This window comes from Pistacia vera, unplaced genomic scaffold (genome assembly GCF_008641045.1).
Source record: "Pistacia vera cultivar Batoury unplaced genomic scaffold, PisVer_v2 Contig943, whole genome shotgun sequence".
Taxonomy (NCBI): domain Eukaryota; kingdom Viridiplantae; phylum Streptophyta; class Magnoliopsida; order Sapindales; family Anacardiaceae; genus Pistacia; species Pistacia vera.
In genome coordinates this window covers 16,817-31,960 of record NW_022196827.1, presented here as the reverse complement: position 1 = coordinate 31,960, position 15,144 = coordinate 16,817, and the positions used below count along the sequence as shown (strand labels likewise).

At 35.7% G+C, this 15,144-nt stretch overlaps 3 protein-coding genes across 3 annotated transcripts; 2 read left to right on the top strand and 1 right to left on the bottom strand.

Annotated features, from left to right (window-relative positions):
• Positions 1–349: 349 nt before the first annotated feature.
• Positions 350–7,046, top strand: LOC116120746 (putative methyltransferase NSUN6). Its single transcript, XM_031406715.1, has 13 exons — positions 350–488; positions 584–702; positions 1,146–1,587; positions 1,855–2,002; positions 2,402–2,539; positions 3,239–3,301; positions 3,438–3,559; positions 4,176–4,416; positions 4,803–5,014; positions 5,237–5,337; positions 5,881–5,962; positions 6,071–6,132; positions 6,664–7,046. Exons 1-13 carry the CDS (start codon positions 405–407, stop codon positions 6,776–6,778), a joined length of 1,929 nt encoding a protein of 642 aa, XP_031262575.1. The 5' UTR covers positions 350–404; the 3' UTR covers positions 6,779–7,046.
• A 1,774-nt stretch (positions 7,047–8,820) lies between these two features.
• Positions 8,821–9,144, bottom strand: LOC116120745 (auxin-responsive protein SAUR71-like). Its single transcript, XM_031406714.1, has one exon. The coding sequence runs from the start codon at positions 9,142–9,144 to the stop codon at positions 8,821–8,823; it is 324 nt and encodes a 107-aa protein (XP_031262574.1).
• Positions 9,145–9,585: 441 nt separating this feature from the next.
• LOC116120744 (ABC transporter C family member 10-like) lies at positions 9,586–13,536 on the top strand. The gene is made up of 11 exons (XM_031406713.1): positions 9,586–9,617; positions 9,784–9,862; positions 9,940–10,026; positions 10,648–11,232; positions 11,325–11,489; positions 11,632–11,926; positions 12,080–12,294; positions 12,370–12,675; positions 12,809–12,872; positions 12,946–13,185; positions 13,284–13,536. The coding sequence occupies exons 1-11, from the start codon at positions 9,586–9,588 to the stop codon at positions 13,394–13,396; spliced, it is 2,181 nt and encodes a 726-aa protein (XP_031262573.1). The 3' UTR covers positions 13,397–13,536.
• Positions 13,537–15,144: the final 1,608 nt, after the last annotated feature.

Here is a 15,144-nt window from a genome sequence, read left to right as displayed (position 1 = left end):
TATTACAAAAATTATCCTGACAAAGTTGTTAGTCCCTAAAATTTTTATTTATTTCAAAAATGCCCCAAACAAATTACTAATTAATCCTTAAACTTTTGACATATCTCCAAAAACCCCTATCAAATTACCAATTAACGCTTATAATTTTGAAATATTAAAAAACCCCGCTAAGATCTGAACCGGACCAGAGAAGCGACAGAGTCCCGGTCTGACCAGTCCAGCCGGCCGGTCCGGTTTTTAAAACAGAGATTCTAAGTACACCCTTACATTCAACGAAATAAGCTAAGTTGAAACATTTATATATCTCCTAGCCCAATATCAGTAATCCAATTAATAAAAACAGGCCCATCCATTGTTCTCAAAACCCTTAGCCCAATCACAATCTCCCCTATGCTTCTCTTTGAATGAAGAAAGCGAGGGACTGTCACACTCTGCTCAAAACCTTTCGCACAAATTTCGCCACTCTCCAAACCCCTACTCACTACAAGGTTTAGCTATATCTTTCCCTCCCTATAATCTGTCTATACTGATAATCAAGATGTAGTTGTTGAAAATTAATTGTTTTCGGTAATTTATTCTACAGATGGATCCCTCAGAGCGTTACTCTTTCAATCCGGTGTTGCGATGGAATCCTCAAGTGGAAGACTACTTCATCAAGGCATATGGAGTTCAACATTTCTCCCGCATCTCTAAAGCCCTAACGTAGGTTACTTGGTTTTCACTCTCTCAACACTTTATTTTTAAATTACGCATCAACATAACTATTTGGTTCACTAGAAACTTTTGTTGCTTTGATCAACTGTTTGTCAAGACTTGCATTTAATTCTTCCTTGGTTGAAGCTTGGTTTTGGCATTTCTGGTACTAGTTAAATTGTTCATTTCCAAGTTAGGACAATGAAGATTAAATAAGATATTAATAAAGCATACATACATACATACATACATATATATATATATATATTCAGCTAACAAAAATGACTTTTAGGATACAATTATGTTTGGAGAAGCATTTGATAGGTGATTTTTTTGATACAGAATTTTCAGGAAAGGCTTTTACTCAAAATACATACATTAGGAGTTAAAATAACATGGTTTTGTTTTTTGGGTTTATTCTCATTGATTCTTTTGTTTCATGTTATAATTAGGCATCCGTCTTGTTACTCTTGTGTTCGTGTGAACACACTCAAGTCAACAAGTGATGCTGTCATTGAGAAGCTACTGACAATCATGCAGGATTCAGGGTTTAAAAAGGCTGCTGATTGCGTAGATTCACACAAAACTGATGCCACTGTTGATTCTGATATTGCCCAGAAGCTTAAACACTCTGTAAAAGAAAGTAACGTAAATCAGAATTCTGATGCATGTGGCAAGGTGGTGCTGGGACAAAATGAAGACATGGCAAGGGCCATGAAGGAAAGCTTACAGGATAGAACCATCTCTAAGTGTTTGGTTCCTGGGTTAGAATATGTTGTATTTGTTAAAGGTTCAGGACCACATACTATTGATTATGGTTATGCACCTGGAAAACCTCCAAAGGAGGTGATTGTAAGTAGGAAGTGTGCAGAAGCAGTTCTTCGGGGAGCTCAGGTTTGGATAGTTTTCTAGTTTTTGTTCTTTTTCCCTTTCCCTCTCATAGTCTCATTTGATGCTAACTTTTAATACTAAGGGTTCTTTGTGTTTTGGGACTTTGGGGAGTAGCAGGTTTATAGGAGTTGCATAATTCTTAAATGAAAAAAAGAAAGTATCTAAGGGCTATTGTCAATTTGTTATGGGTCTAAAGCATTCATTTCGTTGACCAGGAATTTATTTTTTACTATAAAATGATTCATATTATCCAAGTTAATTTGCCTGTAGATATACGTTCCTGGTGTGATGGCTTGCAGCGCTCATGTCGAGAAAGGAGATATAGTTGCAGTTTCAGTTGCCATTGAGCAACCTGGGGTCGATGGTAAATGGGGACTTGGCGTTACACGCGGGACCGTTATGCATGGATTAGAAACAGGCAAGAAGCTTATTTGTTGCTCAAATTTGACTTCTTTGCCAATTTTTTTTTTTTTTTTTGGTCTTTAATTATTCGGAAATAAAAAACTTATTAGGAATTCAATGCCAAATCCAACAAAATTGGTGAATCTTTTGCTGAATTGGCATATAAATAATAATTTGTTGACAGCCTTTGTTCTTTTAAATCGTATTGATAGATTAGAAATAGCTTTAATTTTTGTAACGAGATGTGTAATTGTTGCTTAAACTTGTCAGTCAAAATGTACTCTTTTATTACTGGAACAATAAATCTTCTGTTTTTGTTTGCTTTTTGTGTCCTTTTCTTCTCATATAACCTTGTGACTTGTGAAAAAATTCTCCATTATCAAGAGGTTGACAACTTCTTGTTACAACTTTGTAGATCCCTATTATTCTAAACGTGGTGGCTTGTATATTGGCCAAGGAACAACAATGATGTCAAGGGCTGGGATCTTCCGTGTTACAGAAGGAATTGCTGTTGACATGAATAATCGAATATTTAAACTGCCTTCATTTTATGGTATATTACCAAACAGTATATACATTATTTTGCACTCTTGGAATATGATATGACAGAAAATATTTAGTGGTAGCTTTTATAGAAAAGAATGGTGTTATGTTTATATTTATGTTTTTAATAGTTCTCAACACAAGAAAATGGTGTTGTCACATTTGCATTTTCTTAGCGAAATATATCGTTCCTATTCCTAATGATCATTTGTAGTTTTCTGGTTTCTCCTTGTAAGTTATGTGTTACTGTAATTCTAATTTGTCCTATATTTTATCTGTAATAGATAAAACCCATTTTTTTTCTTAGGTTATTTTGGGCCTTGGAATTAGAGAAATTGATTTTTTTTTTTTTTTTCCTTTTAGGGTCTAATTGCTTGCATCAAATGTTTAGACTGAGGATCCATGATACACCTCAATGTATCCGTGAATAAATATATTCTGAGCGGATTCTGAAGTAATAATTTTGATTTGGCTAATTTTGATTGACTGAGAAGGTAGTTTGGTTGGAATGTCCACCTACTGAGAAAGTGTTTAGCTATATTACTTGAATTTCATGCTTTAACTGCTGCATCTTTGATATGGTATATGCTTGTAGGTCCCTTTATTTCTTTTTGATATTGAAATTACTTTTATGTGGTACATGTTTATAGTTTTTGGTATGCTTTTTCGAAGTTTGAAGAGCTCTTACCCTTTCTGTTTTGGTTCCCAGATGTGCTTGAGGGGGAAATATTTCTCCAAAACCTGCCAAGTATTGTCACTGCTCATGCCCTAGGTACATCATAGCATCATAATTATCTGAAGTGATTATTTTGGGTTGCTGTATTTAGTCTCTCGCTTAATGTTCATGTCTGAAAAGATATTTTCTTTGGATGACATCTTTATTATTTTTACTTTTCCATTTGCCTTAGACCCTCAAAAAGGTGAACGGATATTAGACATGTGTGCAGCACCTGGAGGAAAAACAACTGCAATCGCTATCCTTATGAGGGATGAAGGAGAGGTTGTTGCAGTTGATAGATCCCATAATAAGGTACACTGATAAAATTTTGAAGTTGAAATGTGATGCACTACTTCTCATAAGAGTCCTGCATTACTTATTTTCTGGGCACATTGAACCAATTGTACTAGATTATGTAAAAGGTGGCACAACTCTTTATATCTTACCTGAAGAGTTGTGAGAAGCTTTTGATTCTGTATTGGGTATATGATGAAGCAACTATTAGTTTTTCCGCCAGAATTTTTGAGTATCTATAGTAGTTTACTGTTGACTATATATGCTGCTAGTGAAATTTGACCATAGAACAGAGACTCCCCATAGATGATGGAGCCAGCTGCTCATCTTTTGGAAGATAAGACCGTTAATTCTATTACTGATTTGTACACAGCAAATTTTCCTCTAGAGGTTTAACTGTTAAGGCTGGTTTCTTTGAAGTATACTTTTCTTCTATTTCTGGGTGCATTTGAGCTATTATAAATATCACTGAAGGCAGCTTATAATGCTTCAATATTAACATTTCCTCCTTAACTCATTGCCATGATGAACATTCATTCTATTATAAAATTGGAAATCGTTAGTTATGATTTTCCTCCTCATGTTAAATTTCTATCTGGAGAGTTTAGACATTTGCTTCCTCTCTTATGTATAGGTGATGGATGTTCAGAAATTGGCTGCTGAAATGGGCTTGAATTGTATAACTACATACAAGCTAGATGCACTAAAAGCTGTTTGCCGAAGAAATGAATCCAATGATATATCTACTAAGTACTGCAGCAAGGATAATGTTTGTGAAAGTATTCAAGGTTCCGATGACACAAGATTGCATGAAGAGAGAGTACCATCTACTGCCACAGAAGGGTTGACTGCTGTTATGACGTGCACAGAAAATGGTAGGTAGATTCTGTTCATACTTTGATCATGCATGTTCTAAAAGCGAAAGAGAGCATTAAATGGTGCATGACAAGTTTTGCTTTCTTTTGTATGTCCTGTAAGAAACTAGTATTTAGATTATTTTGAACTGGCCCATCTAGTTAAATGTTTTATACTCCCCTCTGGTGACTGGTGTAAGCTGTGATTTAAAGGTTGTTCTGCTCAAGGTTGCATGGTTGTCAAAATATTGAATATGCGTCAGAGTTTTGAAATCTACTCAATTGAATTGTTTTATTTGTATTTAAGTGGTGATTGCAATTGTTTCCTCTTTCATACTTGCTTTGTGCATGACAAAATGCGGCTTGCTTGACAATTACAAATTCATCTCTAATTTTCAATATTTTAGTTAGCAATGAAAAAGGGAATGAGAGAACTTACATTAGCAAAGCTGACATCAGGAAGAATAAGCAAAAAATGCGGAATGGGCCTGGAAGAAATCAGTCCCTTGGTGGTAGGGTTGAGAATTCAAAAGGATTTTTTCCTAACAGCTTTGATCGAGTTCTTCTTGATGCTCCCTGCTCTGCTCTTGGTCTCAGACCTCGACTATTTGCTGGAGAGGTAGGACTGTCTAGTTGATATTCATTTTACGAATTTCTTCCCTGATTTATGCCATATTAAGAAGATAAATAAGGGTAAAGAGATTGTTTCGTATTAATGCCTTACGTCTGCTATTTAATTTAAAGAGTATTGAAGTCTGTGCCTTTACTAATTTGTATTTCGCCTTTATATGCATAATAAAAGATAACAGGGGAAATTGATTAAATTTGTTTTCTCTTCCAGGAAACAATTGTTTCATTAAGAAACCATGGGAAGTATCAGAGGAGAATGTTTGACCAGGCTGTTCAATTAGTTCGCCCCGGTGGAGTCATTGTGTATTCGACGTTAGTACCCTGCTTTGTCTTCTCATCGATTTTCAGTACCATGTGTACTAACCATTAATTTTATATAAATATTATTAACGATTAATTTTAATTGTAAGTTAGTATAATTAATTATTTAAAATATTAAAGGGTATAAAGCCGTCCACCGTTTGCCGGAATCCGGTCACCGGGATATTCGCCGGCATGGTTAGATAATGATACTGGTATCATAATGATCATATTTTAATTATTTATGCATATTTGTAACTTTCGATAGCAATGAAAATAGTGGTTGACGGGGATCTGATGGAGAAAGTTTGGACCCGAAGTTTCTCCGTCAGATCCGGAAAAACGCCGCATCAATTGCTTTAGAAAATTGTATGGTTAAATAGACCATTCAGAGAAGATTATTTTAATACCAAAATCATCATCAAAGTAGGCTGGTGAAATTTCCGGTCACCGGATCCTGGCGACTGGCTGTCATTTTCTGGCAATGGCAACTGTGGAGGTGAAAAAACTTTTAATTTTTTAAATAAATAAATTTATGGGTTTTTCTTTTGCTAGATGTACAATTAACCCTGGTGAGAATGAAGCATTGGTTCGATATGCTTTGGATACATATAAATTCCTCTCATTAGCACCACAGGTACATTTTCATATTGCTTCTAAACCCTGATTTAATTTAATTTTTTAAATTCTTCAATTGGTTAACATTGTTGTCGATGATGTTATTATTTTCGTCAATATATTTCAGCATCCTAGAATTGGAGGACCTGGCCTTGTTGGTGGTTGTGAATTTCCTGATGGATATGTTGAGTAAGTACTTCTGCCCCAGTCTCGTGCCATTGTTTATGCTCTTAAGTATTCACGTTTATGTCTGTAAACACTCAAGTGGCTCGGTGTTGGTCATATAGATCACGATAATGTAAAATATCTATTTTGCCACAAAATACAGTTTCACATCTTTGGTTGAAACTAAGATTATGGGGAATTATCTATGTTGCCACCAGCATTTGTATTATGAATTTTTGTTAACTTTTTTTCTATTTATGCGAATTTCAAAAGCAGCTTCATTATTTGGGATTAAAATGGGATACGCAATATAGGAATGGAAAATCTATCATCTTTTCCCCAAAATGTTTGTGCTAATTTTTTTCCCAGTTTTGAATTTTTTTTCTTTGATATGGTGTAAGGACAATATTTTATTGATTAGTTCTGTATGTTTAATCTTAATCATTTGGTTGTTTCTTTTGTTAACCTGTTAATTTTATTTAATTTTTATGGCGAGGAGGTGTGTCTGTTTGTTAGCATAATTGTCAGTAATTGGTTTCAACACTTACTCCACAGGGAGTGGTTAAGACCTGGCGAGGAAGAACTTGTTCAGAGGTTTGATCCGTCATCTCCACTTAATACAATTGGATTTTTCATAGCCAAGTTTATTGTTGGCTCCAAAGATTCTTGATTCTGGCGCTTTCCAGCTTTGTGAAACGTGAAAGAATTAGTTGGTAGATAATGAACCAGCATCAAATTATTCACTCAAAGAAACAAATTTTACTGCTATTTTTTGTAGTGTAAGAAGAGCTTTGTACACGAATATGGCCACAGGGCTAAATGCCAAGTATTTGTATTTGTTTCGTGCCCATTCTGTTGCAAATGGGATATTTTTATCTGTAGGATGAGGTATATCAATGTAACACATTATTTGAATCTATTGCATCTTTCGACTAATTGAGCAGTTCTCCATTATTGTGCACAAAACTAGAAAGCTACACCATTTGTGTCATTTTAAAAGAATTTGTGATGCGGCATTTTCTATTTAAAAATCTTAATGCATGTTTCAGTTTTCAGGAAAGCCGGCTCTGTTAGGTTTGTTTGGTTGAAACTATCAGAGAATATTGAATATATACATCAAAGGGGTCCAAGAATTGACCATAAATTCGTTGCTAGAAAAGGAATGCAAGCAGAACAAATTAGAATTAGCTAAGCAAACACTTCCATAAAGCTGTCCTAGATTGTTCAGTCATCATTTATTTAACTTCCAAAACCCTCGACCTTTATTTACTTGTTTTTGTTTTTGGTTACAAATATTGCCACCTATTACTTTAGCAATTAGCATTAAAATAAATTGCAAACCACGACCAAGTAAACTCCCCAAACACCATCAATACTGAAAAGCAATTGCTTAGATGAGGTTAACTTGGTACAATATTAGCTATTCCTGCCACAAGACACAGTAATTTGTTTCATCAGACAAGTCCCCACTGTAAAATTCCAATAAATCTCCATTACAAGCAAAATCAATCATTCCAACCATCTCATCTATGTACCATACCATCGTATTTTCATCCATTGGCAATGCTGGAACTGCAACATCCATCATATCATTCCAATCCAAGTCACTGAACCGCTCCAACTCTCGCTCATTATTCACGTCCAGACAGTAAGCTGCATCTTCTCTCATGTCTTCATTCATCGACTCCTCCAGTAAATTCCTGAGGAGGGCTTCATCTACCTCTGTAATTTCCAGTTCCACAATGTCATCATGGGTGGCTTTGAGATTGTTTGAGCTCTCTGATGAAGCCAAGGCCATAAAAAATAAAGAAGTTTGGAGAACCCAATACAGGATAGAATTATATGTTATGGATTTGTATGAAGTTTTAACAGGTTATGGTTTAAATAGGCATATTATTTACCATATGTGATGAGGATAAGTTGCTGAGGTTACAGTAATCTTGACTATGACATGTACCTAATGTAGATGTAAACACAAATGGGGACCATGGAAGTTCATATAAAGTTTGGAAAAAAGATGAAAAAAGTTCTACTTATCCAGAACCCAGTAGCATCCTTTGGTTCAGGATTTATTGTTTGTATGTGGATAGAGTAATCTCTCGGCATAAAAGAAAAAAAAAAAAAAAAAGTAAAAGGTGAAGTTTTTGGAATCTCACTTTATTGGCATTTTCAGGTGAAACACAAGCATGCACCTCTTATCTGATTGGCCTTGTTTCATCTGCAAATGGAAGCCCACTACTGAGCAAAAGTATCCCCAGAATCCAGGGATGATTCATTGTTCATCATTCATTGTCAATACCTCCAACACGAGATGGCTTGAGCAAAAGTTTTGTTTGCAAAAGCCATTCTAGGGATAAGTAAAATGTAAAGATAAGAAAAGTTATTGTACCTGGACATATATACAACCATATACCCAGTTTATCTTGATCTACACACTGCGTAAATATCACAAGACCTCAACTACAACAAGCAACTTCTAAATATTGACCCCAATCAAGGGGATTGGTACCTTAAGAATGAAATTTAACTAAGGAAAACTATAGATATAGGCTAGCAAAAAATAATCTGTGATATATAAAACAGATAATAAATTGGAAGTGAGCTAATATGTAGTGTTTAAGTTTATTAAAAGAAGCATCTTCTATTATGAATCCAAACTGCAAAGCTAACTTAGTTTGATCATGTAAATACTAAATATACACTTGTCAAGAATCAAGATTGTTTCTCCTTGGATATACTCTCAATAACCCTTTTGAAGCAATCAGCATCATACGGAATTTGCAGCAATCCTTGTTGCTCGTATCCATATTCTTTAGCAGACAGCTCCAGTAAGGAAACTACATATGGATGATCAATCAGCTTCGTTGGTAACAAGATTCTTTCCATCATCCCCTCTTTACCAACGAGCACCGGGACATACCCTTTTCGAGCTCGATCTTCCTCTACCTTGTTTCTTGTCAATCTCAAGTACATTGTTGAAGGTGAAAAAGGATTCTTCTTCCTTCTCATCCTTCTCAAAACTATGTGTATTTCCATGTCCCAATTCCCACGGACAACTTACGCACAGCCTTTATAGCACCAAATTAAGTAGTATTCTATTGCATTACATTGATCATTGGTATTTCATCAATAAAATAATTGATGCTTATTGTTGAATGAGAAATTAAAATATGCAATGTCTCCAATCAAATATATTTTAATCGTCCTTTCATATGCATTAAGGAGCCCTTATTGGCTTTAAAGCAAAGATTTTGCTTAGAATTATTCCCATTTCCATAAGGTCATTGACTAAACGATAAGTTATCAAGCAAAGCATATACCTTGGATCTTCAATTATTATAAAGTCATGGTAAGTAAAAACTATATTTAATCAAAGTTAATCCCCAATTTAACGCTAACGCTTGTTAGGAGGATGACTGATTATTTATATATTTGGTACAAGGATTTGGTATGTCATTAAGAAGATTTAGTCCATTAATGTATATAAGGCTTGGCCAATCCCTTTTCTTGTAGGTGTGATAGATTGATTTCATTATGTTTTCCATGTCCCTGTTTCATGCTGCCATAGCATAACATACTTATTGAGTATTAAAAGCATATGTTTGCCTCTTTAATAAATTCAAGTTGCAGTTGAGAATAAAACTGCCACACAATTTCAAAGATTTTGTTTTTCAGATTCCAAGATTTCGAGAATGATTTGTTGGATGATCCATTCAGTGCTGTGGATGCTCATACGGCCACAAGTTTATTTAATGTAACTGCTTTTCTTTTTTGAACATGATCTCTATATAATAACTTGGTTTTCGGGAAAGCTAACTTAAACTCTCCCAGGAATATGTTATGGGAGCACTTTCAGAGAAGGCAGTTTTACTTGTGACTCATCAAGTTGATTTCCTACCTGCATTTGATTCTGTTTTGGTTAGTGTACTCTCAATTTCTTTTCTTCTCTTCGCTTCTGTGTTTTGAAGTAACTTGAGATTTTTTTGTAGTCTGGATTTTCCATTTCTAGTTGCCATGTCATTATGTCTGGAGCACTTTCAGTGTTAGATATCTGCTGTTACCTTAAGGGCTTAGTTGCTTAATCTAAAACAAACTGATTGAATTTAATCAATTTGGATCTGGAATGCACTTGCTTGCAGCTTTAATCTCTAACCATGTATTGGATAATTACTATTTCTGCAGTTTGATGGCATCTGCATCATCTTTCATGTCTTTTTTCATGTTCAAAGTTCTCCAAACTTTTTGTATTGTAGTGTTTTATGTTTGTATTAGATTCTATAAGTTATTAGGACTAATTGTTTTGGTTTCTATTCACCAAGTAGCCTATGAAAGAATACATAGTTAGTGTTGTCCGGTCTTAATAATTCGCTTCTTACTCTTACGCAATGAACAATCTGGTCAGACAGAGAACACATAGTGACCGTGCAAGTCAAAATAGATAATTGAAATGTATGGCTTTGTGCAAACTCTGTTGCATTTTTTCTTTTTTATGATCTTTCTATAACCAGTTATTGGCAGTAATCTTGTTTTTTCTGACAGTTAATGTCAGATGGGGAAATCCTGCGGGCAGCTTCTTATCATCAGTTATTGTCATCAAGTAAAGAATTTCAGGACCTTGTCAATGCACACAAAGAAACTGCTGGTTCTGAGAGACTTGCCGTTGTTACTTCTCAGAAGCATGGTACACCTGCTAAAGAGATCAAGAAGGGTTATGTGGACAAACAATTTAAAGCACCCAAAGGTGATCAGCTGATAAAACAAGAAGAGAGAGAAATAGGAGACACAGGGTTACAGCCATACATACAATATCTGAATCAGAACAAAGGCTTTTTGTTCTTCAGCTTGGCTGGTCTTTCCCACCTTGTATTTGTGTTTGGTCAGATATCACAGAACACTTGGATGGCTTCCAATGTAGATAATCCTCATGTTAGCACATTGCGGCTGATAGTAGTTTACTTAGTGATTGGATTTACCTCAACAGCATTTTTGCTGTGTAGATCTCTCTCTACTGTTTTCTTAGGTCTTCGATCATCACAATCTTTATTTTCACAGCTTCTAAATTCTCTTTTCCGTGCACCTATGTCGTTTTATGACTCCACACCCTTGGGAAGGATACTTAGTCGGGTAAGCATCTTGATCATAAAATGTTTGCCAACAAAGAGGGGTTGATGAAACTAATATTTCTTTTAATGTTTGAATGTTGGTCCTTAATATAGGTCTCCTCCGATCTGAGTATTGTTGACCTTGATATCCCGTTCAGTTTAATCTTTGCTGTTGGGGCTACCACTAATGCTTATACTAATCTTGGAGTACTAGCTGTTGTCACCTGGCAAGTTCTGTTTGTCTCAATACCAGTGATTTTTGTGGCTATTCGCTTGCAGGTAATATTATGCAAATTTTCCTAATGAGTTATATTAAGTGGGGCAGTCTTCTATAATCTTCCATGGGACATATATTTTGGAGTTGTTACGATGAACCTTAACAAGTAATTTACTGATTATTATATAAATTTTCTTTTTTCAGAGATATTATTTTTCTTCTGCTAAAGAATTGATGCGGATCAATGGCACAACCAAGTCCTTTGTGGCAAATCATTTGGCTGAGTCAGTTGCAGGAGCTATGACAATAAGGGCCTTTGAGGAGGAAGAGCGTTTTTTTGCAAAGAGCCTTGATCTCATTGATACCAATGCTAGTCCTTTCTTCCACAGTTTTGCTGCAAATGAGTGGTTGATTCAAAGGTTAGAAGTGCTCAGTGCAGCTGTTATCTCGTCGGCAGCACTCTGCATGGTTTTGCTTCCTCCTGGAACTTTTAGCCCAGGTGAGTACTATTGGTATCTTCAAAGAGCCATTGCTATCTTCTAATTCGCAAATATCCATGGACATATTTTAGAATTTGAAATATTTTTTGAGACAGATTCTTCATATATCATTAAGCTACTAATTGTTATTCAATTACTTCTGTTATGTACAGGATTTATCGGGATGGCACTTTCTTATGGCCTTTCCTTAAATGTTTCCCTAGTTATGTCTATCCAGAACCAGTGTACTATAGCAAATTATATCATTTCTGTGGAAAGACTAAACCAATACATGCATGTACAAAGTGAAGCCCCTGAAGTGATAGAAGACAGTCGCCCTCCAGCCAACTGGCCTGCTGTGGGTAAAGTGGATATCTGCGATTTACAGGTAAAAATTCTATTATGTTCATTACTGTTCTGTCTGAATGGTGATTAGTATACTGAGAAATTTGTTGATCAACAGATCAGATATAGGCCTGATGCACCACTTGTCCTTCGGGGCATCAGTTGCACATTTGAAGGAGGTCACAAAATTGGTATTGTTGGCCGGACTGGCAGTGGAAAGACTACTCTCATAGGTGCTCTATTTCGTTTAGTGGAGCCAGCTGGAGGGAAGATTATAGTAGATGGCATTGATATCTGTAAGATTGGGCTTCATGATCTGAGGACACGTTTTGGTATAATTCCTCAAGATCCTACACTTTTCAATGGCACTGTGAGATATAATTTGGATCCTTTATCTGAACATACAGACAAGGAAATATGGGAGGTAAGTTTCGATACTTCTTTGTTCTCTGTTGATGTTTAGGATCTAACAGATGTTTGACTGAAATTCTTGTTCATTGAAGTACTTTTTGGTTTTTTACATCTGCATGCTAATCATTTCGTGGGCACTTTCTTAGGTTCTTGGAAGATGTCAGCTTCGGGAAGCTGTCCAGGAGAAAGAAGAAGGCCTTGACTCCTTAGGTAAGTATAGTGGCATCTATAAATTTTCAGGCTTCTATTTTTGATAGTGATATTAACTATGAATTGGTAATAGTTGTGGATGATGGATCAAACTGGAGCATGGGGCAAAGACAACTATTCTGTTTGGGGCGTGCGCTGTTAAGGAGAAGCCGGATATTGGTGCTTGATGAAGCAACTGCATCAATCGACAATGCAACTGACACCATTTTACAGAAAACTATTCGGACTGAATTCGCAGATTGTACTGTGATTACAGTGGCTCACAGGATACCAACGGTGATGGATTGCACCATGGTACTTGCCATTAGTGATGGTGAGTGACTGAGTCCTGTTTTTGAGCTTCATCTGATATTAATATAACTTAATGAAGGATTCATATATTTAAAACAAGGAGTATTTTCTATGTTGCAGGAAAGCTTGTGGAGTATGATGAGCCAATGAATTTAATGAGGAGGGAAGATTCGCTGTTTGGGCAGCTTGTGAAGGAATACTGGTCTCAGTTGCACTCTGCAGAATCACATTAAAATGAAAAACTATTTCTTGTATCTCTTGCTTTGGCAGCAAGAATTGTAAGTAGGATGTATAGTATTGCCGCAATATGTTAGGGGTAGAGAGCAAAGAACAAGAGGAACATTTGTTCCATTAGTAGGTTGCATTAACTGGATCTTCTCCAATGCTTTCGACTTTGAAACTCATGCAAATATGACCAAAAACGAAGATGGAAATATAAATGCTGAAAATGACCATAAATTAAACTATATTTTCTCACATGTGGATATGGGCATAAGACTTGTTAAGTGAGCTGGCTGAGCTCTTCAAGTTTCAATAAGAAGCTTGTTGATTATCTTCAAGTCACAATAAGTACCATTTGAAAGAGAAACAGAAGAGAGCGAGGAAAAACTAAGTCCTTAAACACATTGTTTGTCCAGCTTATGAAAGTGAGTGATTAGCCCACAAAATGGCTCACAAAAACTCTTTTGATGTCTAGTATTTACAAAATAAAGGGACTTTAATTTTTAAAGTAATTCAAACTTGGCATGCGTTGTAATATCATTCTTTGGTTGAAGAAACAAGAGGGAGAATCTGTCACTGGGTTTCTTTTAAAAAATGTTATCTTTATGCAGTTGTTTAATTTGTAATTTGTTTTGTATGGTGTCTTGTTTTTATAAAGGAATCAATATTTTAACACATTAGCGTCCCGGATTAGAATTTTCATCCTGGGATTGATTTAATATATGACTATGAGAGAGACGTTTCTGATACAAGCTGATAAGTCTCCGTTGAAACAGTGATAATTTGCTGGAAATTTTGTCGGAAATTCAGTTTGTTTTTGAATCAATTTTTGGCGCCAAAGAACTGCTGCTGTCTCCTCTGTCTGCCGTGAATGGAGCTGCTGTAGTGGTTGATTTTTAGTGACATGTTTAAGTGCAATCAGCTAAGATTAAGGATGTATTTGTTGAAAACCTTAGTTTTAAATTTCAAATCTGAATTGTCTGTTTTTAGTTGGTGTAATAGTTAGCTTTTGGATATATAAATTGTAATATGCATTGTAATGAAAGAGATTTTCTCTCAACTCAAATTCATTTTCATCTTTTCCTCAGTATTCACCGGCACTAAACACCAACAATTGGTATCAAAGCCACACTAAAATACCTGAAATCTCTCTTGCACTCAATCATCCATCTCAGCTCAAGAACATTCTATTCCAGTCTTCTTATTTTTCCTGCTTCAGACATCAACTGAATCAATGGTTGCTCAATCAGCCTTGATGTCACCTCTAGTGTTTAATGGGGAACATTATCATATATGGGCTATAAAAATGAAAACTTTTCTTCGGGGTTAGGGGCTGTGGCAGTATGTGGAAGAAAACAGGTAGCCACCACCACTGGGACCAAATCCTACTCTGAATAAGATGCGAATGCATGAGGAAGAAGCTACCAAAGCACTGAGAGCCCTATCCCACATCCATGCTACTGTAACAGACCTTATATTCACAAGGATTATGACATATGAAACTCCAAAGGAGGCATGGGATAAGTTGAGAGAGGAATATATGGGAAGCAACACAACAAGGAATATGCAGGTGCTGAATTTAAGAAGAGAGTTTGAGATGCAGAGGATGCAAGAATCAGAGAAGGTTAAGGATTATATTGACAGGTTGATGAGTGTTGTCAACAAAATAAAACTGCTGGGAGTGGAGTTAACAGACAGGAGAATGGTGGAGAAAGTCTTGGTAAGCTTGCTTGAAAGATTTGAGTCCAAAATCTCCTCT